The sequence below is a fragment of the Lineus longissimus genome, chromosome 8, assembly GCF_910592395.1.
Source record: "Lineus longissimus chromosome 8, tnLinLong1.2, whole genome shotgun sequence".
Taxonomy (NCBI): Eukaryota; Metazoa; Nemertea; class Pilidiophora; order Heteronemertea; family Lineidae; genus Lineus; species Lineus longissimus.
Window position 1 is genome coordinate 11,642,252 of NC_088315.1, and position 23,344 is coordinate 11,665,595.

General features: G+C 42.8%; 1 protein-coding gene across 3 annotated transcripts in view; it reads right to left on the minus strand.

Moving 5' to 3' along the window:
- LOC135492752 (E3 ubiquitin-protein ligase RNF213-like) overlaps window positions 1–23,344 on the minus strand; it is a 113,289-nt gene that overhangs the window by 20,780 nt on the left and 69,165 nt on the right. For all 3 annotated transcript variants that reach the window (XM_064779387.1, XM_064779388.1, XM_064779386.1), the window contains exons 55-67: window positions 13,257–13,357; window positions 12,911–13,090; window positions 12,292–12,552; window positions 11,475–11,586; window positions 10,677–10,966; window positions 10,100–10,211; window positions 9,605–9,718; window positions 8,836–8,949; window positions 6,813–6,866; window positions 6,113–6,304; window positions 3,814–3,910; window positions 773–807; window positions 259–359 (exon numbers count right to left, since the gene is read on the minus strand). In XM_064779387.1, coding sequence (XP_064635457.1) covers window positions 259–359; window positions 773–807; window positions 3,814–3,910; window positions 6,113–6,304; window positions 6,813–6,866; window positions 8,836–8,949; window positions 9,605–9,718; window positions 10,100–10,211; window positions 10,677–10,966; window positions 11,475–11,586; window positions 12,292–12,552; window positions 12,911–13,090; window positions 13,257–13,357 — 1,763 coding nt within the window. The remainder of the gene's footprint in view (window positions 1–258; window positions 360–772; window positions 808–3,813; window positions 3,911–6,112; window positions 6,305–6,812; window positions 6,867–8,835; window positions 8,950–9,604; window positions 9,719–10,099; window positions 10,212–10,676; window positions 10,967–11,474; window positions 11,587–12,291; window positions 12,553–12,910; window positions 13,091–13,256; window positions 13,358–23,344) is intronic.

Genomic DNA, 23,344 nt, shown 5'->3' on the forward strand with positions numbered 1-23,344 from the left:
TATTGATACAAGGCAGTTTTAGACGTGGTTTGCGAATTTCTGATAGTTCAGTTTACTGATTTTATACTGATTCTATCTGAGGTCATATCCCTGCTGGGATAAAAAACAAACATATCGCATGTACTTTTAAAGTTTAAGTGAGGGGCATAATTCATCCAAATGCCACTTGTATGACAAATCATCTATTATTGTGACTAACAAGTCAGTGGATTCAAGCCACCACAGTATTGACAGAACGGTCTGACATGAACTACCTACCTGGTATCCAGTCTAACGTTCCCATCCGCAGATACATTAGCTGTTCCACCAATTGTAACCCCACATTTTTGGCACTTCCCTCTATGATATGGTCCACCACACTGCAGTAAGAAAACAGAAACATTCTCCTGGGTCTCGAGTGCCTTTTTACTCATTTGATAAAAGCGAGATTCTCGCTGACAGAGTGTGTTTTCTCCTGTCCCAAGTTACCTTCTACAATTACACAAGTCAACTGATTTGTGGTAATCGTCAGGAGTGTTACATTGTCGTAGAATAGCACAATGACAGTGATATAACTAATTGCTTAACCCTTAAAGCTGCACCCCCTGAAAAATCACGAAGCAAGATGTAACGGAATGAAGCAAATTAGAAACTTCAAATCAAATTGCTAGTCAGAAAGACATAAGCCATAAAAGAATGTTGATATTAGCTTTCCTGGTGTGGATCATACTGTTTTGTAAATCAAGTCATAGTTTGTTATCAATTATTTTAAAAGTTTAATTTTTCAACTTACATCTCCAATAATGTACGGATGGCCGTTGCTGCACGCTGGAAAAGTAATGTAAGTAACAGTAAGCTCAAGTCAAAAATAAACATTCACAAAATCATAGAGCATCTTGAGCAAATTTCTGGTCCTTGTAAATTATGAGAATAACAGTTAATTTGGCACAGTTTATGATATAGCATGACACAAATTGAAAATTGAACTCGAATTTGAAAATTTCTAATCGTGCCAATACACACTGAATACAGATTTCAACAATGCCGTTGCGTAGACAGATATAAACAAATGCTATAAATACCAAGTTTCAGAACATTTGCATGCATAATAACCGTACTATGGCATTATGTATTTCCATTTTCCTGAGCTACAATGTACCATTAAATACAATGAATACCAACAGCATACCCCTTTACCTGCCTACATCGATCACTTTCATTGTATTTTCTTGTGGCTCAGGTAACTGGAAAGATTGCCACACTCCAGAATGCACTTTGCTGAAACCTGGTATATATAGTATTTGTATATCAATCTATAAATTTATATTCAATACGTATTTAACACCACTGGAGACTTTCAAAACAAATTTCTATATGAAATCAAATTTTTAACAGCAGTTTGTTCTAAAATCAAATGCAACAAGGTAGAATTTGTATGTCTGACGAGTGAAAAGAATGGAATATGAATGAACGAGGTGGCACAGGTTGCCTATCAGATGAGTAAAAGGAGGGAACATGTATGGAGAAGGAGATGGCAAGATCAGATGTCAGGTAATGAAATGGTCCAGGGACCATGTGCTCACCTCGGGTAATGTAATGAATGTCATTTGCAGTGGATGTGAGGAGAACAGTTTCTGGGTAGTTTCACCAGTTTTGATTCCATTGAATAATATCATTCTTCTCGGTTCAATGGCACAAAAGAAAATTACCGGTACCATCTAAGTATAGCATTTTGATTATAAAGTTGATTGAATTTCAGGGTTATTGAAGAGTGTATGTCAAATGGAAATTGGTTGAGATCTGTTCAACAGTTTAGTAGTAATAGGACTTTGTTGGATTTTCAAGATGGCGGCCATATTTGTCATGGGATTTGACTGAAAATTAGGGAAATTGATGAGTACATAGATATAAATCACATGAAATCTGGTTGCAATCCAACTTTATTTAATTTTCAAGATTGCCGCCTGGCGGCCATATTTGAAGTCCGAGTGGGACAAATTTTTGGGGTAGAATAGAGGGTCCCTAGATATATGTCCTCACAAGTTTAGAACCTTCTAGCTCAAATAGAAACAAAACGTTTCACCTATCGGTGATTTAGTGAATTTTAACCTCTGTGACCTTGAAAAGTAGGTCAAATCAAAAACCTGGGTGATATGTCATTTGACCATCTTAGATACACCCACCATAAAAATTTCGTCACTCTACTATGTACAACCATTAGCTTCAAAAAGGTAAAAACAATTTCCAAGATGGCCGCCTGAAGGCCAGGAAGTAGGTCACATTGCGAAAAATAAAATAAATCTGGGCATATTGCCCAAAGCTACCATCGCACCAAGTTCTAGCCATCTAGCCCTAGCGGTGACAAAACATGCTCCGCTAACGGACGACGACGGACGCCAGAGTTCCCTTTAAACTCCCCAGAGGTGAGCTAAAAAGTAGAGAACGTTTGTGGAGCAGGGGCTGGCACATAAGACAGAGAAATGTAATGACCAACTGCTCAACCGCTTAGCAGTTTGCTCCTGCTGATGTCCCCTTTGCTAGCAGCCTACTTCCTTTCCAAGAGAGACCTTTTGCAAGCACAGCCAGCTAATAGTAGCTATCTGGATATTCCATTACTCTTGTGTAGCCAGTTGAGGTTTTTGAGAAGTGCCATGCAGTTACATCCTCGAAAATCCCAATCTGATGTCTTATCAAAGATTATGTTTTTTTCCATTTTTCAGCATCTGACCAAAAATGGCAAAATATGCAAAAAATGGCTGTTGAGCAGAAAGCCAGAAGATGAAATAGAATAAAATGGCAAGGGGCGGATTGCTCCCCTCTGGAACTTTAGCTACGGTCTACACTAGCCAACATAAACCAACAAATGTTGGCCAACATCATGTTGGGCCTTGTTGCAGAGGCATGTTTGCTCTTGTTTGCCAGTGTGGACGGGTTGAAAAACAAGTGAAAACATCAGCAAACTTGTTGGCCAAAGTTAGGCCATGCACCTTCTGAAAAACATGTTGGTTGGTGTTGGGCAATCAGCAGCCAATCAGGGAACAGATTTGGATCATGTGATGGAGCTACTGGGACAAAATGGCAGCCTCAATGAAAGATAGAGAATGGCAATTTCAAGAAACTGAACATTTAATTTCGGAATACGAAAAGCTTCATCCATTCGCAGGAAATTCTTGAGGCTTTTGAAGTCTGAGGCCATTAACTCTTGAAGGAGGCAGTGATAGGCCCCATGCATGCTTTTTCCACAGGTATGGCTTTTGTCAGTTGCGGCGGCGACGGGGGTTAATCACAACTGAAAGAATGGCTGCTGAAGCACCTAGGCATGCTTTCTTCCTGTGGTTCTCCATTGTTTTAAAGAAAAATGGAGAGAAATGACTGACTTTCCCTCCAAATTGCCCTAAAATTCATGCCAAACACGGCCAAACTTGTTTGGCAATGTTTGCCTGTGTTTGATAGTGTGGACGGGTCCCCAAACATTCACCAACATGATGTTGGCTCATGTTGGCCAACAATTGTTGGCGAATGTTTGCTAGTGTAGACCAGGCTTAGAGATGTGCAATGAAAATGCTCCATAGACTATGTGCTCAACTGGCATTATCTTGCCAAAGAGTGGCCAGTTAAAAATGAATGATAATTTGAGTACACTGTTCCCTGTTTTAGGTGACGGTACCGGGTACCTGAAAAACACACCAAATCACAGCAAAGTCTTGAACTTTGACCTGTACGACCCTGAAAATTGGGTCAAGGATACAGACGACTGACACTGAAGTATTATAGACTAAACGTAGGCCTATAAAACGATGTAATATCTCCGAGTTTAAAATGTAGCCAACTCACCGTAAAATACTGGATTTTCTTTGGCAGTCTTAGCAGCAAGAAGAGCAGTTCTCAGCTCTTCAAGATGATCCTGGGGCATGGTCGGTAGATAAGAGGCCTGTAATGATTCGGAAAATCCCTTCAACCAAAAGTAGTTTTACATCAATCTCTCCAAAATATGCACAACTGATATTCTACCAGGTTGTCCACTACTCGTTTTTAAACCAATCCACCAAATACTGTAATGAAATGGCCAGGGCCATTGTGCTCACCTCATGTGGAGGAAAGATGGATAAAGAGCATGGTATTGTGTCATGTAGTGCTAGGTTTGATGTAGGTCCAAGCAATTACAATTTCCCCAAATGGCCAATTTACAGTACATTCGACCTCTGTGACCTTGAAAAGTAGGTCAAATCAAAGAAGACCCGGGTGACACATTGAATGGTTGTTAGAATTAGATGTACCTATGATATAAAATTGGTGCCAATCGGGCAAGTCATTACTAGGAATAATGGCATTTTGAAGAATTTAGGATTTGGCCCCCTCCCTGGAGGCCAAACGGCAAATCAGATCGCACCAAACTTCGGTACCTGAGATCACCTGACCAAGGGGTACATGTGTACTTAATTTGTGATCAATAGTCATTGCAGTTAAGAAACGTGCCATAGTTACGGCCTGACGGCGAATTTACGCCATTTGACCTCTGTGACCTTGACAAGAAGGTCAAATTAAAAACCTGTGTGACATATACTGTATGGTGATTAGATGTACCCATGATATCAAATTGGTGGCAATCGGGCAAGAAGTTAAGGAATAATCACATTTTTAAGGTTTTTGGATTTTGCCCCCTGGTGGTCAAGTGGTGAATCATATTGGACCAAACTTCGGTCCCTAAAATTACCTGACTAAGGGGTAAATGTGTACCAAATTTGGTATCAATAGTCATTGCAGTTAAGAAACGTGCCATAGTTACGGCCTGACGGCAAATTTACGCCATTTGACCTTTGTGACCTCGACAAGAAGGTCAAATTAAAAACCTGTGTGACATATACTGTATGGTGGTTAGATGTACCCATGATATCAAATTGGTGGCAATCGGGCAAGAAGTTAAGGAATAATCACATTTTTAAGGTTTTTGGATTTTGCCCCCTGGTGGTCAAGTGGTGAATCATATTGGACCAAACTTCGGTCCCTGAGATCACCTGACTAAGGGGTAAATGTGTACCAAATTTGGTATCAATAGTCATTGCAGTTTAGAAACGTGCCATCGTTACATCCTAACAGCCAATTTACACCATTTGACCTCTGTGACCTTGAAAAGGAGGTCAAATCAAAAACCCGGAGGATATATGATGCACCTTTGCTAGAAGTACCTACCATATTTTTTTCAAAATTTCCCGACTACTATTAAGGGAGATATTGCATATTTTCACTTTTAAGGTTTGGCCCCCTGGTGGCCAAACCATGAAACGAATCGGACCGAAACTTGGTCTCCAAGGTGTCATTACATAAGGGTACATGTGTACCAAGTTTCAACTCAATAGCTCAATAACAGTTACGAAACGTGCCCTGCTAACGGACGACGAACGACGACGGACGACGACGACGACGACGACGGACGACGGACGCCACGGTATGGGATAAGCTCACCTCTGCTAAGAGATGATCTAAAAACCAAGCATATGCAAAAATACCACATGGAATTTGAGAGAACTCTGGTGTAGTGCATGCAAAAAGTAGCTGATGAAAAAGTTAAACCTGTTGTCAGCACAGGATATGTATTTGCTGGTGGTCATCCCCACGGTAGTTTAGAATACATCTAGAGAAGCTCACGTCCGAGCTGCTCCAATCCAGTGATGTTCTTGGAAGAGGATGCTTTGTCTATTGTTCACTGTGTGACAATGAGGAATACACCCATGCAAAGGAGTGTTCCAACTGCTGCTATTTCTGATAACATTTGATGTCTACAGCTTGGGGAAGCTATGTCAATAGCAACAAGGCTGTCTAATAGCTTGATAAACAAGGAGAAATATTGTGCTTTTTTCTCTTTTTCTATAAGCCCAACTTGTCCATCATCAACTAAATTTTTTGTAACCACCTTGCATGAAGCGGACGGCTTGTCACGTACCTAATTACCTACCTTCCAAAAAATCATTGTCTGCAGTCCACATTATCACAATTTAATTTTGTATCTTCCTCACTGCGTTCTTAAGGACATTAATATTGATAAACAGCAAATTATTACCATTCTGCACAGTTCACTCATCATAGGCGTGAAAGATATCAAAATTGATAAAGAAACTAGCCAAGTCACACTAACCACCATTTTGCGTGGTGCACTCATCATAGTTCTGAGAGGCTTCAACAGAGCTGGTGTCTTGTTCGATGACTGTATCACAAGGTTGAATAACAGCAGCAGATTTTTGATGGCCTTGGTCGTTTCGTCAGCCCTGACAGGTTCAGGACCTAATTGTTTGGACTTGGACCTTTCTAGAATATCATGGGCAGCTTGCTGTAATGCAAAATTTGTTGCTTAATCTCACATCACATCAAAAACAATGCAATGCACAGTATAAATGTAAAATTATGAAAAGATAGGAAAGAACTTGCACTATGAGAACAGGACTGTTGAAATCAGAAAGATAGTTATTGATTGCATAAGAGTGGGTGCGTAGGTTTACCCATCGTCACTTCAATAAGAGCTTGTATTTCTACTAACATTGAGCTACTTCATGTGATTTCATTGTTGATACTTATTAGATTACACTCAGGCCCAATAACTAATCAAAAGTTCACATGGCAGTATAGTCTGCATATCCTTTTACTATGTTTTAGTACCGTGAATGAGTCTGGTTACACTAAGGTATGAGGAAGTACAATTTTGAAGGAATACGACATTTACTTCAAAAAGCTTCTGATAACCTAGAGCTTACTTAATATATAACCTGTCAATGACAATTCACAATTTACACTTCTTCAGATAAGAACATAATCATGCCCGTTTATGTTGAGAATCTTACCTTGTTCTTCATGAAAGTCTGGTTAATACAGACACTCAGCAGGTTGTCAATGATCTTGTAAAGAAAATAAGACCAAAATCACCAAAAGACAATTTTATAAAAGACATAAGCCTAAACTTTTGTGATTTGTGAAGGAAAATGGTAAATAATGACATTTAATTAAAAGCGGATTAAATCTTTTCTATTTGGTCAAAATTAACATTCTTTTATGAAAATTACACGATAAAGGTTGGAACTAAAACATTAATTGACGTAAAAAATAGATGACGTCTTGTTATCAATATGTTACTGATCTTCTTTTGTTGTAAGAGCGCACTGGATATTGCATGGCCAGACCCCCGCCTTAACCCTTTCGGACCTGAGCAACCGTGACACGGTTGATCTTGACCCCACCGCAATTACCCGAGCAACCGTGGGGCGGTTGATGCAGAAGATCGTTGATAACTAGCAAATTACGGTGCTGCCATCTTCAAACTGCCTACGAAACCAATGTCTACAATCAATGAAACCAGTCTCGCTGGTTTCAGGGATTCCCCACCGATATATACGGCCGCAGTAGACATTTGTACTCCATGCATTGTATTATTATTATTATTATTAAAAACATTTTTATAGCGCTTAACGTTGTTAAAACTTCTAAGCGCTTTACAATTTATAATAAAACATAACATTAATACATGATAGAATAAAAGTCATTACTAAAAAAAAACGTGCAAAGGATTCAAAAGAATTTCTTAAAAATATGAGTTTTTAGTGCAGTTTTAAAACGACCCAGGGTACTCTGGCCACGAACACTATTTGGAAGCTCATTCCATAGCTTTGGTCCCGCCACTGCGATATTTTGGTGCGTAATCATGTAGACATTTGTAGACCATTAGATTAACCTTGTAGAGCAGCAGCGCGGCGATATGGCGGCAAAACGGAAAGCACATTTGTCTACCGAAGATGTTCTTGCGGCGCTCGATGATGATAGCGAGTCCTATTTAGATCTGGGGGGTGAAGATATGGAGCTGTCAGATGGGGAAAAGTTCGACCACTCGGACCATGAATCATACAATCTTACATGTCGCAGTTGCGGGTGTGAAAAATTCAAAAACAGGGTGATCTTGTATTTTTCACCTAAATATCAGGTAAAAACAATTTGTTTATCACAGATTCAAAGTTCTAATAGTTATAATAAAGATATAATAACAAAAAAAGTGATTTCTACCTTTTATTTTGGCTGATATATGAAATTATGTCGTTTTCGTCAGATTTTGACGTTTTCGCCCAAAAATGAGGAAAATGTCCCCAAAATCATAATTTCAAAGATAATTGAAAAAAAAATGTGTGAAAATGAAGATGCCCCACCCCCCTACCTATTCCATGCAGTTTTTGTTCGTGGTTCTTGAAACTAAGAGAGCCAAGAATTTTCAAAGTAAAAAAAATCACTTGCGGACAGTTTTGAGAATATGCTAATGAGGTCACATGACCTCATTAGCATTAAAAAAAAAATTTTTTCCCCACCAAAATATTCTCCATTTAGTTGTCTATCCAACCCAAGCAGTCATTTTCCTCTATCTCTCTTATTTTCAACACACCAGGCCAGCAGAAAAAAGCTCTAAAAATCCCCATTTTGGGCCTGGGTAGATGGGTGGGTTAGGTGTTGGGTCCGAAAGGGTTAAGGTGAATATTGCAGTGACCCGATATTATTGCTTTCGTAGCTTTGTTCTTTACCACTAAGCAACGTCCTGGGTCCCTGAAACTAGCATACTGTAATGAACCTATACTGGCCAACAAGAAAATGAAAAATATGACGTTTCTTGCAAAGAAGGATTGCTGGCATCTTTTTGGTCACCTAGTGCCATAAGATATTACAGACTGCTGCAAGGCAGTAAGAAAATGGTTCGATATCTGAAATCAATTTGGTTTTTAGAACTTCATCAGCGGCAAACGCTTTATTTCTAACGAAAGGTTACCATGCACTTATCCAACAACATGCACATGTGCAATGAAATGCCAAATCTGATCGGGTTAAACCTACCTCGTCACTTATCCTGTGCTTGACATTCTCCTCAAACATGTTCTGAGCGAACACCGCCTGATGCAAGGCCAAAAGGCAGGCCACTTCTTTTACCCGGTTCTTTCCCTTCAACCCCTTTAATAATAACAAAGAGTTACATTTGTAAGCACATGCAATAAAACAAAACAAATGCGTCTTAAGAGTAAGTAGAAAGTATTTAAAATCGTTCGAAATACAGTTTACCTGTGAGACATTAACTTGATATATCATAAGTGACAAATTTTCTGTGCCGAAATATTGCTACATGACCAATATCAGAGATTTAAATCGGCTGTTCAAGGGGCAAATATCTTGGCGCAAAAAACAGACGTCGGCAATGTTTTTGAAAATGACGTCATACCATGTAAAATCCGAGGATATCCTCGTGTCGCCGACAGGGCGGGTACTTGCGAAATTTACGCACCTCGGCGCAATAGAGGTCGATATGACGTAACATACAATGTAAATGGCGGCCTCCATGGACCAGTGCGTTTTTTTTGCAGGAATGGCCAGCAAAACGTTAATGGGCCCATAGAAGTTCTATACTACCATCAGATATCCGCTCAAAAGTTTCTGGGTCGTTTTAATTAATGCTCGCTGTGACTGTAGTAATGAAAAGCAGTGTGGCTCTAATCTACTTACTCTTTAAGTTAGCTAGAAGAAAGGTTATTTTTATGAATGCCTTAAACAATGTTAAAGGACGTCAAAACAGTGATTATCAATTTGGATCCTGAATATTCTTTCAACATACCTCACAAGTTGAAGCAAAATCCTGCAATGGTTTTCCTAAGGTGACATTCACCACTGAATCCCGTAACCTGGTATAATGATCACCAAACAAGACAAGGCGATCAATTCCATCATTCTGAAACATAAGAACATTTTGTTAGAAACAGGTCCACACGTCATAGTACAGAATGATATATTTCTTTTCACTACTGAAAAGTATCTAAGGCTCAGTCCTGCTTTGCTCCAAGACAAATTTATGTGTAGAAGTTTGTGCTGTGCATATTCCCTAATTTAGTGCTTTAGCAAAACGCCTCCTGGCTAAACTGACTCAGAGCAAGTATCGTATAGTGAAATGGGATATTGCACTTCCTTGCCGTTTATCAGCACAGCCTCAAAGTGAGGAGGTCGGGTTGTGGTTTTTTATGCCCTTGTTCGCCAACGTGATAGCAAATATATTGCAATATTGAAATCCCCCATAACTATGTTATTCACATGTCTTCAAAATGCATATCCTCACCTGGTTATTCCTGGCCTCCTCTGGTAGAATCCACCCGAGGTACTGGACTTGGGAGACTTGGTGCAGACAGTCCATGCCATATGTCCGGCAGAGTTGTTTAACTAAGTACAACCTGGAAAAGAACAAAGATCTGCAATTCACAAACATTTTATCATATCAGCAAGGTGACTTATTGTCAAACTTCTCAGAGCAGTACCACATTTTAATTCCATTAAATCATAGTTTTCTTCTTTTTTTTAGTGATATACTATTAAACCAGAATTTCACAGATTTTAACCATCTATTCAAACTATCCTGCTTTTTCCTAGTTCGACCTTGGTGGCCAAGCGTCTGGCAAATTTATCACCCGCCGTATATTTTGACAGTATGGAAGGAAGGGTTAATTAAAGGCGAACGGAGCTGCATAACTTTCAACCCAGATATTAACATGAGCCTGATGGATTTTCACTTCAGATGAAACTAAGGAAAAGTTTGTAGGTGCAAAATGGTTTCATTGTTTGATGAGGCATCCATACGCAGTAATAGAAAGTTACATCTGGAAATAAAGGAGCAGACTGTGAATTTGAATAAAACACACCTCGGCCAGTCTGATTTGCTGTTATCATGAACTGCCCAAGCTGCTTGCCATAATTTCCCAACAGCATCTCTATCATGCCCATCCTCCTCAGCTACGTGGAGCCTGTACATCATCTCAGCTGCAACGCCGAGACCAAACCTAGTCTTAGCAATAGCCTCCACCTTGTTGATGTCAAGTTCTTCTCTTTCCAAATTGTTGCAAGCAGACCCAAGGTGTTCTGTTGCCATCCTTATTCTCATCTCCAGGACATCACCCCTTGAGTCACTGCTGCAGTGACTGTGGTAGGAATCCTATATGTGTACAAAAGGTATTATAAGAATAAAGTAAAGTATGAATCGCTCAACACAACTTGCACTTGAAAAGATGTTTCGTTTTCAGATATTTCTATCATAGCAGAAATTGGTCAAATGATAAATCAGCCAGAAACTATAAGCTATACTGGACAAAACCCCTCCCGTTATCATCTCCAACAATTACTAGATATGCTTCCAAATGCTGTTAGTTCCTTTAATAACCTGCAAGCTTTATTAGTGGTAACATGGGTGATGCTATTCTTTTGTAGTATGTGCATGTATGTTGATTTGCAGGTTCATACATGTAAGGTCAGGGCCTTTAAATTTGGAGGGATATTAATGATGTCTCAATAGGCAATTAGGTTCTGCCTGTACAGATCCATGATATAATTCACTTCTTCATGTTCTCATAAACATTTTTGATAAGGTTTTAAATGTCAAACCAAGAAGTATAACCATTAAATGTAGTCATGAAAACCTGCAGTAATAACATTATTTTGTTTACCTCATAGCATCGTGTGCACAACAGGGACAACTCGATAACATGGTTTTTATTTTCCAAAAAGCCCTGAGATTTCTCAAAATACAGCTGCAAGTGTTCTCGTACATCATCAATGCTGAAAAAAAAGAACAAATAAAATAAAATGCTTTTCCGGCAAACAAATGTTGAATGCCTTGCTGAAACCCTGCAGTTGCTACCATTATTTAACTTTTGCAAAAAATACTTCTACAGTTTTATTGGGTTTTTTTTCACAGCAGTTGTAGCAATCACGCGAAGCGACATTTGTTTTAACCGACAGCAATCTTAAAGTTGTTATCTAGAGGTTCAAATCTCTCTGTAGAACTGGTGCAACAAAATGACGACATGGCACACCAAATTGAGAAACGTATTTTAGGCTGTGGATGTTGCCAATGTTCGTTGGAAAAAAATGTTGTTGCAGTCCAAATCGCAATTGTCATCCCTACATTCGCGTCATCCCTACATTCGCGTCATCCCTACATTCGCGTCATTGACACGCGCGACCCAGTGCATAACTCGTGCATAAAATACACGAAACGTAGAGAGAAGCGTGTCACTGGTGCGTCATTGACGCGCAACTCGCACGTACATTGCGCGTAAATGATGCGAATGGACAATTACAAAAATAGAAACTCTGTCAGGGCTATTGCTTACAAGCATTTAGCAGCCCTGGACAAAAGTAAAATTACAAATTTTCATTGGCTTAAAGGGAAGCATTAACTAAGTCAAAGTGGTATCCAATGTCATTCTGTGGTATCCTATGTTTATTCCAGTACAGCAGTGAACAATGCTCTTGACTTACTCATATCTCAGTAGTAGCTGCAACAGCAGAGACCTCAGGACAGGAGTTGGGTCAATACACTCATCATACACAGTAAACTGTTTCGTGCGGGAACGCAATCTGCTTTCCTGGCCTTGCGGCTCATAGATTACATATGACATGAGAATGTTCACGACATCCTGCTGTGGAGGCGAGTCCTCGGCAAAGCAAAGCTGAGAGATGATGTCCATGAAGAACTGGTTACTAGCGTTGATGTACTTGTTGTAGGCAATGTCAGCATCTCTGAAAAAAAGAGGAATATTAGTGTAAAGGATACCCATGACATTGTACTATGGTTTCAACCTAAGCATGCACAACAACGGTAGATCGACATGAACCTATAAGCAGATACTTTAAGAAATCCGAGGAAGGATGCTTATGTATGTCGTAACTATGTTTGGTTCCAGCAAAAAGATCATGAACTGCTTGCTATTAATAGTTGCTTGGGCTTGAATCAGTGGAATTTTCTATCATCATGGCTTATTATGTGTGTGCAGAATATCAACCAACAGGGTGAGACACACCTAACTTTTCAGCGTGGTTATATAATGGTTATTATCAAAGATGGGAATTGGACTTGTTGGGGTAAGACGTTTCCTACCTATTGCTAACTCTATCAGGGATTTGAAAAGCCTCGGGGATTTCTGCTTTGCATTTCAGGCAAATGCGGTCATCTGCTTCAATCTGGTCATTGAGACATTTGCGGCAGATGGAATGTTTACAAGGAAGTTGAACGGGATCGCTTTTTTCTTCCTGACATCCTGGACACTTCAAGTGATTTCTGTGGATAAAAAAATTCGGAGAAATATCAATTAAGTATATTAGATCATGGTAGGATGTGCTTTTCTCTGTGAGAACGACATTCTGGGGGCAAACAGAAATTTTATTATAATGACAGATAGGGTATATACCTATATAATACAGACGCCTATATTTTCAAAACTTACTTGTACAGTTTCTTCACATATCTGTTCTTGCATGTTTTTAAGTACTTAGCGACCTTCTCAACAGTTGATGCTTTCTTGAAATCAACATCCTTACTCAAATACTGAAATGGCACAGAGAAAAACATGAGATAAGGTCATGGCATTTATTAAATTTTTCATTTTCTGACCTGCATTTTAAAACTTTTTGAAAGAGGACTCCACGACCAGCTTTAAATGTGATTAACCTGTAGTGCTACCAGTCAGGAAAGGATTCCTGATGTGCGAGCTGTCGCCAACTCAGAGAGCTCTGCCTTTCACACCAGCATAATCAGCTGTGATCCTGATGACTAAGCCGTATCTGCCATAGCTAGATTTACGAGTTGCCCCGAGATTAAGCTGCATCTTTCCTAAAAATAGGTTAGCGCAAGAAAGCATGCATCAGCGCATTGGTTCACGACCACTTGACAATTAAGAAGATTAAGTGAAATTCTACACATTTTTTACACATGTAAAAATACTGTAGATCCAACCACAAGTCAGCAGAGCTAGATTCATTTCCTTGAAACTCCCAAAACAAGCTAGACTATGGTATCTCTAGGCATATACTTTAGTATTCAAGTCGGGGAGTTTTGACTACAGTTAACATGCGAAAATCAGGCAGCGCATAAAAGAGTCACTGTGCAATTAAAGTTTTGTCAGTAGATAACAGTTTAAAATGACCCTGGCCTGATTCCGTTGGTTGATATTACACACAAATGATTTCTGACAAAGATTTCAGAGACTCAAAGGCCATATATCAAGGTTTGAAAACATGCTTGATACTCATGAAATATGTTGAGGGTTAAAAAAACAAGATCCCAGACATTAAAAAAATTCTAATAATAAAGTCATTATTTAGTTATTTCAATTTTCAATTTTAAACTATTTGAATTTCCCACCACACACAACTTTAGATTAGTTCCACATGTGGCCGCTAGGGATTTTTTGATGACGTAGATCAGGTCAGTCAGAACAAAGCAAGATGGCTTCCGCATACAGTTCAGAGAGTGAGAGCAGTGAATTTGAGGATGTTTTGGTCGATACAGAAGGATATTTAAATGTTGAGCCGTACATGTTCGAGCCATTAATATCACTAGATCATAATGAGAGTGATCATTCGGACGAAAGTGATTAGAATTTGTGGTTAATCAATTTGCATGGCAGACCTGCCGATATAGCAAAGAAGACATTGATAGACGGTTGCAGATGCATAACATGTATGCTTTTTGATCAGACTAATGTTGCACAATATTGTTTCGCCTCGTCTGTGTTGTATCGCCAGTTATGTCATGACGCTGAACTACTATTGAAAAGTGACGGTATTATGCACAATCATCTTGACGTGACGATATAATGCCGTGCAACGTTAGATAGGCCTAGATGTCAGATGACAATAATCTGTCATTGACAGTGGCTGTCACTGACACTGACCTGTGTCGCTGTCACCTTGCTATGGCTGGAACACAAGAAGACACTATGCGGTATCACAGGCCCCAATAGGGCCTACACATTATGTATAACAACCGACCTCAGCAGCCTCGGGCATTAAATGCAATTGACATGGTTGGAACAGCTGTTTTTAACAAGTGGCATTTAATATTCAGTTGGATGCAGATATCCGGCTTCATGTGATAATCCGTATCGATAAAGTGATCACTGCAAAGTTTGGCCGAAGGCCCAGGCTTCCAACACTCCAAACGTTTGCACTTCCGAATCCACAGCTTCCTCCTCTCTCGTTCAACTGGCTTTGGAAATTCATGAAAATGGGTCCCATCCGTCATTCGATTGTTCTTTGTGCTATCCTTGACACAATTCGGAGCCACACAATACACCATAGTGAATGAAACACATTACTTCCAGGTGTGCATAATTAATTAAGGCCCTCCTGCTTTTATGATTGCATGACATGTACAGATAACCTGATCTACATCACAACTTTTGCTGAACCCGCCGCCTGGCTCTAACAAGCCAGTTGCTAGCCAGATTAGGTAATCAAGTTGTCAAACACATAATTGGCTATATATTCAAAATGGATGGAGCTAATTGCATTTGGTTTTCTGTATTGTATAAAGTGTTAGGTACACTTTTGAAATCGTCTTACAGCAGAAAATGCCCATTTCCTTACAAGAAATGGCCATTTTGTTAGTTCATACTTACCTATGGAACACTTTTGCATGTTACTCCATTTGGGCTCAAACACAAGAGTATCCCTTTAATTTTCTAAAGGGAGAACTGAGTTAACAGCTCGGCCGCCAGGCGGCGCCCTGACCGATCCCGCGAGATCGCGCCGATCTCATGCCGCCATATTTAGTCTTTACTCTTGAGCGTTAATAAAGAGTATGTCCCGTTTGTGGGGACGGCGGGAGGGCCGTGTTCCATAGGTAAGTATGAACTAACAAAATGGCCATTTCTTGTAAGGAAATGGGCATTTTGTGTCATTCAAACTTACCTATGGAACACTTTTGCATCGAATCCCAGCAACCTATTGGAGGTGGGAAACGAGGACTTACCTAAGGCTGAGCTGTTGTTCCATCCAGGAGGCACCACCGGCATATTAGCTAAGGAGGACCGCCAGGGGAAAGAAATGGGGAGAACCGGAGGACCGGTATTTTGATCTCGGTATTACAATCATATTATAGAGAGTAATAGACCCATTCTCCGGAAAGCGCTAGAATTGCGTAATAAAACCATCTTCTTTCCGGCAACAGAGCTTAGAGCAAGTAAGGCATGTTCAAGGGTGTAGAATGAGTTATTGCTAAACAACAATAAGAAATTGCGTCCTTTCTAGTCTACTAGGGGTTGCCTGGATTGTTGAAGATAGGGCATATCAAAAATGGCGCAAGATGCGCGTTTGACTCTTCAATCGGGCTTCCCCCCCTTTTTTGATCTAGCCAGGATCAAACAACATGCCCCGCAGACACAATCGGGCCGATTGTGTGCATGCCATCTACGAGGGAAGAAACGTCTCGTAGGTAGAAACGAGAGAATGTGGAGTGATTACTCCAACATGCAGCGGAAACGACTTCTTGAAGAGCAACTCCTCGGTAGTAGAAGATCAGAGGAAGTCTTCAAGGTGTTGTAGGAAAGACGAATAGTCTCCACAATCCACCTTGAAATAGTGGCGGCCGCTATCTCTCGTTTATTTCCCTCCTTATAGGACAAAAACAAACGCTCTCTCCCCTGGCGGATACCGGGAAGTTTTGTCCTATTTATGTAGAACTTTAGGGCCCTGACGGGACATAAAGTTCTGTCAGGAAGATCATAAGAGATCGTTCCTGACAGAGAGGGAATAGTAACCGGGGGCCGAGAGGCGGCCGGTCCCTGGTTCTTCGCCAGAAATCCTGGTATGAAAGCCAGGATAACCTCCCCTCCCTCTCTAAAAGCCAGCTTCTTAAAAGAAAGTGCATGGAGCTCTGATCTCCGTTGGGCGGTAGCCAAGGCTACTAGAAAGACCGTTTTGAGTGTCAGATATTTCATGGATGAAATAGACATGGGTTCAAAAGGATGCCTCATGAGCACCTTAAGGACAACAGAAAGGTCCCATTTAGGGGTGTTGTGAACCGGTCTAGGACGCTCTAATAACATTCCTCTGAAAAGAGGGGTTATTTGGTCCTCCCAACGAAGATCCCAGGTGCTTAAAACACGGAGGGTAGAAGCGATGGCGGACTTGTACCCTTTTATAGCCGTGACAGATAGTTGTCTTTCCGTGAATAATTCAATAAGGAAATCAACTAATCTGTATATAGAGGGAGAGATCGGATTAACTCCGTTCTCCCTGCACCAGGAAGTGAAGGTAGACCACTTTCCTTGATACACATCAAGGGTAGACCCCCTTTGAGGTGCGGACATGCGCTTGACAGCGATGTCCGAAAAGCCTCTCTGGTGGAGATGCAACTGGATAAGTTCCAGGCGTGAAACTTGAAAAATCCAGGGTTCTGGTGATAGCATCTCCCCAGGGGGTGCCACAGGAGGTGCTTCCAAGTAGGAAGACTCCTGGGGTGGTCTATCAGGAGCTCCAGCAAGGCTGGGAACCAGGCCTGATTTGGCCAGCAAGGTGCGATGAGAGTTATTCTCACCGGGTGGCTGGTCAAGATCTTGTTCAGGACTGGTTGGATGAGAGGGAGGGGTGGAAACACATATGCGTTCAGCCCGACCCAAGAGGCTGTAAGGCTGTCGACTTCCAGGGCCTCTTCGTCCGGAGGTGGAGAGTAATAGATGGGAAGGCGATTGTTCAGCCTGGTGGCGAACAGATCTACCTTCGGAGATTGCCAAAGGCGACAAAGGTCGTCTACAATCTCCTGATGGAGTGTCCACTCTGTCTGAACTAGCTTGTTCTGACGGGACAGGGCGTCGGCAAGGATGTTGCGATTGCCCGGTATGTGTCTGGCACATATCGATACTCCAAGGTCGGCACAAAGATGGTAAAGCTCCCAAGTTAGCTGGCAAAGAATGCCGGACTCTTTGCCTCCCTGTCTCCTGACATATGCTACTACTGTAGAATTGTCGGAGAACAGGGTTACTCTCCGATTCTTCAGGCGAAGGGAAAGAGCCCTCACGGCAAGAAGGACAGCCTTCATTTCCAATATATTTATTGGAAGAATGGTCTCCTCCCTTGTCCATAGACCCCTTATGGACATGTCCCCGTTGTTCAGATGTGCTCCCCACCCTAGTAGGGAAGCATCTGTGAATAGGGACACTTCTGGGGGCGGTGGAGCAAGATCTACACCGCTTTGGAGACGAGTCTCCGACTCCCAGAAGTTCCAGACGTTCTTGAGTAGGTATTGAGGTATCAATACCAACTTGTCTAATGGGTCCCTGTGGGGTTTCCATCGAGACATTAGAAACATCTGGATGGGACGCATATATAGACGGTCAATGGGGATTTGGTCTGCTGCAGAATTCAGAAGTCCCAAAAGGCTCAAGCATCGCCTTGCTGGAGCTTGAGTCCTTCCTCTGAATTCTGCGATGAGATGAAGAATTTTCTTTATCCTGTCTAGGGGGGGCGGCATTTTCCCTATGGCCGTAAGGAACCGAACTCCAACGTAAACGAAGTCTTGGGATGGTATTAATTCTGACTTTGTTTCGTTGATAATCCAACCTGCGGAAACTACTTTTTGCTTTAGAACCTGAAGTTGTTGCAGTAGTAGTTCCCGCGATTTGCAACGGAGTAGCCAATCGTCTAGGTAGTGATGGAGCTTGAACCCCATCACGTGAAAGGGAGCGACGAAGGCTGTGACTATCGTAAAAATTAGGGGTGCCGATGCCAGACCGAACGGCAGGGCCCTGAATTGATACGTCTTTCCTTCGTAATGGAATCGAAGGAAGTGTTGATAGTCTGGATGGATCGGTACATGTAAGTACGCATCCGTTAAATCCATCGATACCGCCCAATCGTTGGGCTGTATCGCCGTTGCTATAGACCTGGTGGTTTCCATCTTGAAATGAGGAACATTCAAGAAGGTGTTTAACCTGGAAAGGTCTATGATCAGCCTCCATGTCCCTGCTTTCTTGGGAACCAAGAAAACGTGGCTGTAAAAGCCGGGGGAGCATGGATCTTGAAGGACCTGGATAGCTTGCTTCTCCAGTAATGTCGCTTGGAGGGCAGAGGCCTTGACTGGGTCCTTCGGTGGCTGAACTGGGGTTGGATATATGGTAGTCGGGGGGGGGGGGGGGAGGGGGGGTACGGTTGAAATCTAGTTTCACTCCGTACCTCAATATGTTTGGGACTGGGGACCCCTTTGGGCACCAATCGTCCCAAATGTCTGCAAATTTTTACAGACGGCCCCCGACTACCGGAGTCGGCTCCTTTTTGTCACCTCTTCCGGCCAGCACCCCTTGGGCGAAAGGAGTGCTTAGTCGGACCGGATCCACCCTGGTTAGAGGAAGTATTTTTCCTCTTTCCAGTCCGGCGACCCTCCGCTTCCCGTCGGAAGGATCCAGCAGGAGCAGGCTGACTAGGCGGGGTAGGCCTAGGCAGGACCTGCCTGGCGTACGGGATTGAACCCGATGCCTGCTGGGGCCTCTCTATCTTTCTAGCGTTAGGTAGAGAGGTCTTGGCCCTCTGTGTCGCAGTGGGGGCATATAATTTGTCCCAATCTTTCTGTGCTTGAGCCGCCTCTTGTACAGAATCTGCGAACAGGAAAGAACCGTCCATAGGAGCGGTTCTTAAGGCCCCTTCCAGCTGGAGGGATCTGATGACATTGAGAGAGCCCAGTGCGGCATCTCTACGGAGTAGGACGCTATTTGCTGCTGTCTTGGCGGACAGAGCAATAGCGTGCCTAATCGAATGTGACAAGGATGTCACAAGCGATTTTGTGTCATCAGATAGTGACTCATTATCTTTTAGGGATCTGGCTAGGGCCAGGTTAGTGTGCTCTGCGTAGGAGAGCACCGCTAAAGTGTTTTTGGCCAGACCCTCTTGTGCTCTAAGGTATCGGTAAGCCGAGGAGGAGGTCACCCTAGGCACGAGTTGGTCCAGCTGTACATCGTCCTTTAATATGGAAGTCGATGCTGCAGCTGGACAGCCGGCCGAGCTGACTCGATAATAGTCAGCGCGGTACTGCCTAACGGGAGGAAGTTGTGCCGTGAACAACTTCCCCGGTTTACACCAAGCTTCCGGTCCGACTGCCGGAAGGACAGGGATGGAAGTACGTTGGTGGGCGCCTTGTGAGTCTCTGATTGTTCGCTCCAAAAGTTCAGAGACTGCTACCACCGACGGGGAGGGAGGAAGGAATTCAAGTGCCCGAGTGGAGCCTTGAGAAACCTGTGGATTGGGATCCACTTCCTGTCCCCAGAGTGAAAAGGTCGGTGTTGACAAGGCTGGCAGTTCCGGCGGGGTAGGGCACAGATCCTGCAGGAGGTACGCTCTGATCAAGGATCTGAGTGTCCTCATATCCGACAAGATACTGGCCTCCTCTGGTGACAGCTCCTCCTGATTGGGGGAGCGGTAGCCTGGCTGAGAACTCTCGTTCTCAGAAAATTCCTCTAAAATAGAGGAGTCGGATGGTGGGTATCCGATGGGACCAGGCGCACCAGAGGAACCGGAACCCTGCTCCAGATGGCTGAGTCTATCAGTAAGACCTGCTACCATCTGGATGAGCTGGGACAGTTGCTGTCCCGACTCGGGTTCCGGACCCGACGTGCGGCTTCTCTCAACGACGGGCGGTTGAGGCGAGGGTGAGCGCATAAGCGAACCCTGGAAGCCGTATGTACGGGCGAATGGGTCTTCCGGAAGCGGAAGATGCCCATATTCTGAACCAGAGTTCAGATGTCCTCTCTGCGTAGCTCGTTCCATGGGAACGACGCCTCTGCTACGAGGAGGGGGTGGCACTTCCGGTTGGTTCCACCCAAGAGGTTGGCCAACGTAGGAAGGTGCCTGCATTTCCGGTAGGACGAAGTCCGAAACCGGAAATGCCCGTAACTCCTTCGCCGGTATGGAGCTACCGGATGCCCTTTTAGAAGGAGGTACGGAGGGCGGAAACGCTGTTACCGAAGACGCATGGCGTTTCGGAGGTGGCGTTATAAAGTCCGGCCCTACTCTACTGTGTCCGTTAGGACTGGGGTTATTTCACAGTAAAGACTGAGAAAAACCCCCAGTAGAGTCTTCGGTTACTGAATGAAATGGCCAGGGCCATTGTGCTCACCTCATGTGGAGGAAAGATGGATAAAGAGCATGGTATTGTGTCATGTAGTGTTAGGTTTGATGTAGGTCCAAGCAATTACAATTTCCCCAAAATGGCCAATTTACAGTACATTCGACCTCTGTGACCTTGAAAAGTAGGTCAAATCAAAGAAGACCCGGGTGACACACTGAATGGTTGTTAGAATTAGATGTACCTATGATATAAAATTGGTGCCAATCGGGCAAGTCATTACTAGGAATAATGGCATTTTGAAGAATTTAGGATTTGGCCCCCTCCCTGGAGGCCAAACGGCAAATCAGATCGCACCAAACTTCGGTACCTGAGATCACCTGACCAAGGGGTACATGTGTACTTAATTTGTGATCAATAGTCATTGCAGTTAAGAAACGTGCCATAGTTACGGCCTGACGGCAAATTTACGCCATTTGACCTCTGTGACCTTGACAAGAAGGTCAAATTAAAAACCTGTGTGACATATACTGTATGGTGGTTAGATGTACCCATGATATCAAATTGGTGGCAATCGGGCAAGAAGTTAAGGAATAATCACATTTTTAAGGTTTTTGGATTTTGCCCCCTGGTGGTCAAGTCATGAATCATATTGGATCAAACTTCGGTCCCTGAGATCACCTGATTAAGGGGTAAATGTGTACCAAATTTGGTATCAATAGTCATTGCAGTTTAGAAACGTGCCATCGTTACATCCTAACGGCCAATTTACACCATTTGACCTCTGTGACCTTGAAAAGGAGGTCTAATCAAAAACCCGGAGGATATATGATGCACCTTTGCTAGAAGTACCTACCACATTTTTTTAAAAATTTCCCGACTACTATTAAGGGAGATATTGCATATTTTCACTTTTAACGTTTGGCCCCCTGGAGGCCAAACCATGAAACGAATCGAACCGAAACTTGGTCTCCAAGGTGTCATTACATAAGGGTACATGTGTACCAAGTTTCAACTCAATAGCTCAATAACAGTTACGAAACGTGCCCTGCTAACGGACGACGGACGACGACGACGACGACGTACGACGGACGACGGACGCCACGGTATGGGATAAGCTCACCTCTGCTAAGAGGTGAGCTAAAAACGGGAACCCACGTCAGTAACCGGAACTGCAATCGGCGGACCGGAAGCAGGGTGCTCCCGCGGGTACAAAGGGCTTGTACTCGGGGGAGCGGACGACAGAGGAACCGGAAGGTTCCCTGACGTCCGGGGTATATTAAACCCTTGGAGACTTATTGGATGTAAGTCTCCCTTGGGACCACAGACATTAATAATGTCAGATCCCGCATCCTTCGCAGCCGCGGCCGGAACCGGAACTCGGCTGACGGAAGGGGTGGTGGCGGGAGGTTTGCTAGACCTCCGGGTTATATGCCCGGAAACGGAACCGGAAGAGGGTTTAGGCGTCTTCGCGGCCCGTTTCCCGCCACCAGACGCATTCCTTTGTGGTGAGACAAAGGATGCCGTCGGAGGGGTACGCCATATAAAAAATGGTACCAATGACAATGAAATGGCCAGGGCCATTGTGCTCACCTCATGTGGAGGAAAGATGGATAAAGAGCATGCTATTGTGTCATGTAGTGTTAGGTTTGATGTAGGTCCAAGCAATTACAATTTCCCCAAAATGGCCAATTTACAGTACATTCGACCTCTGTGACCTCTGTGAAAAGTAGGTCAAATCAAAGAAGACCCGGGTGACACATTGAATGGTTGTTAGAATTAGATGTACCTATGATATAAAATTGGTGCCAATCGGGCAAGTCATTACAAGGAATAATGGCATTTTGAAGAATTTAGGAGTTGGCCCCCTCCCTGGAGGCCAAACGGCAAATCAGATCGCACCAAACTTCGGTACCTGAGATCACCTGACCAAGGGGTACATGTGTACTTAATTTGTGATCAATAGTCATTGCAGTTAAGAAACGTGCCATAGTTACGGCCTGACAGCGAATTTACGCCATTTGACCTCTGTGACCTTGACAAGAAGGTCAAATTAAAAACCTGTGTGACATATACTGTATGGTGGTTAGATGTACCCATGATATCAAATTGGTGGCAATCGGGCAAGAAGTTAAGGAATAATCACATTTTTAAGGTTTTTGGATTTTGCCCCCTGGTGGTCAAGTGGTGAATCATATTGGACCAAACTTCGGTCCCTGAGATCACCTGACTAAGGGGTAAATGTGTACCAAATTTGGTATCAATAGTCATTGCAGTTTAGAAACGTGCCATCGTTACATCCTAACAGCCAATTTACACCATTTGACCTCTGTGACCTTGAAAAGGAGGTCAAATCAAAAACCCGGAGGATATATGATGCACCTTTGCTAGAAGTACCTACCATATTTTTTTCAAAATTTCCCGACTACTATTAAGGGAGATATTGCATATTTTCACTTTTAACGTTTGGCCCCCTGG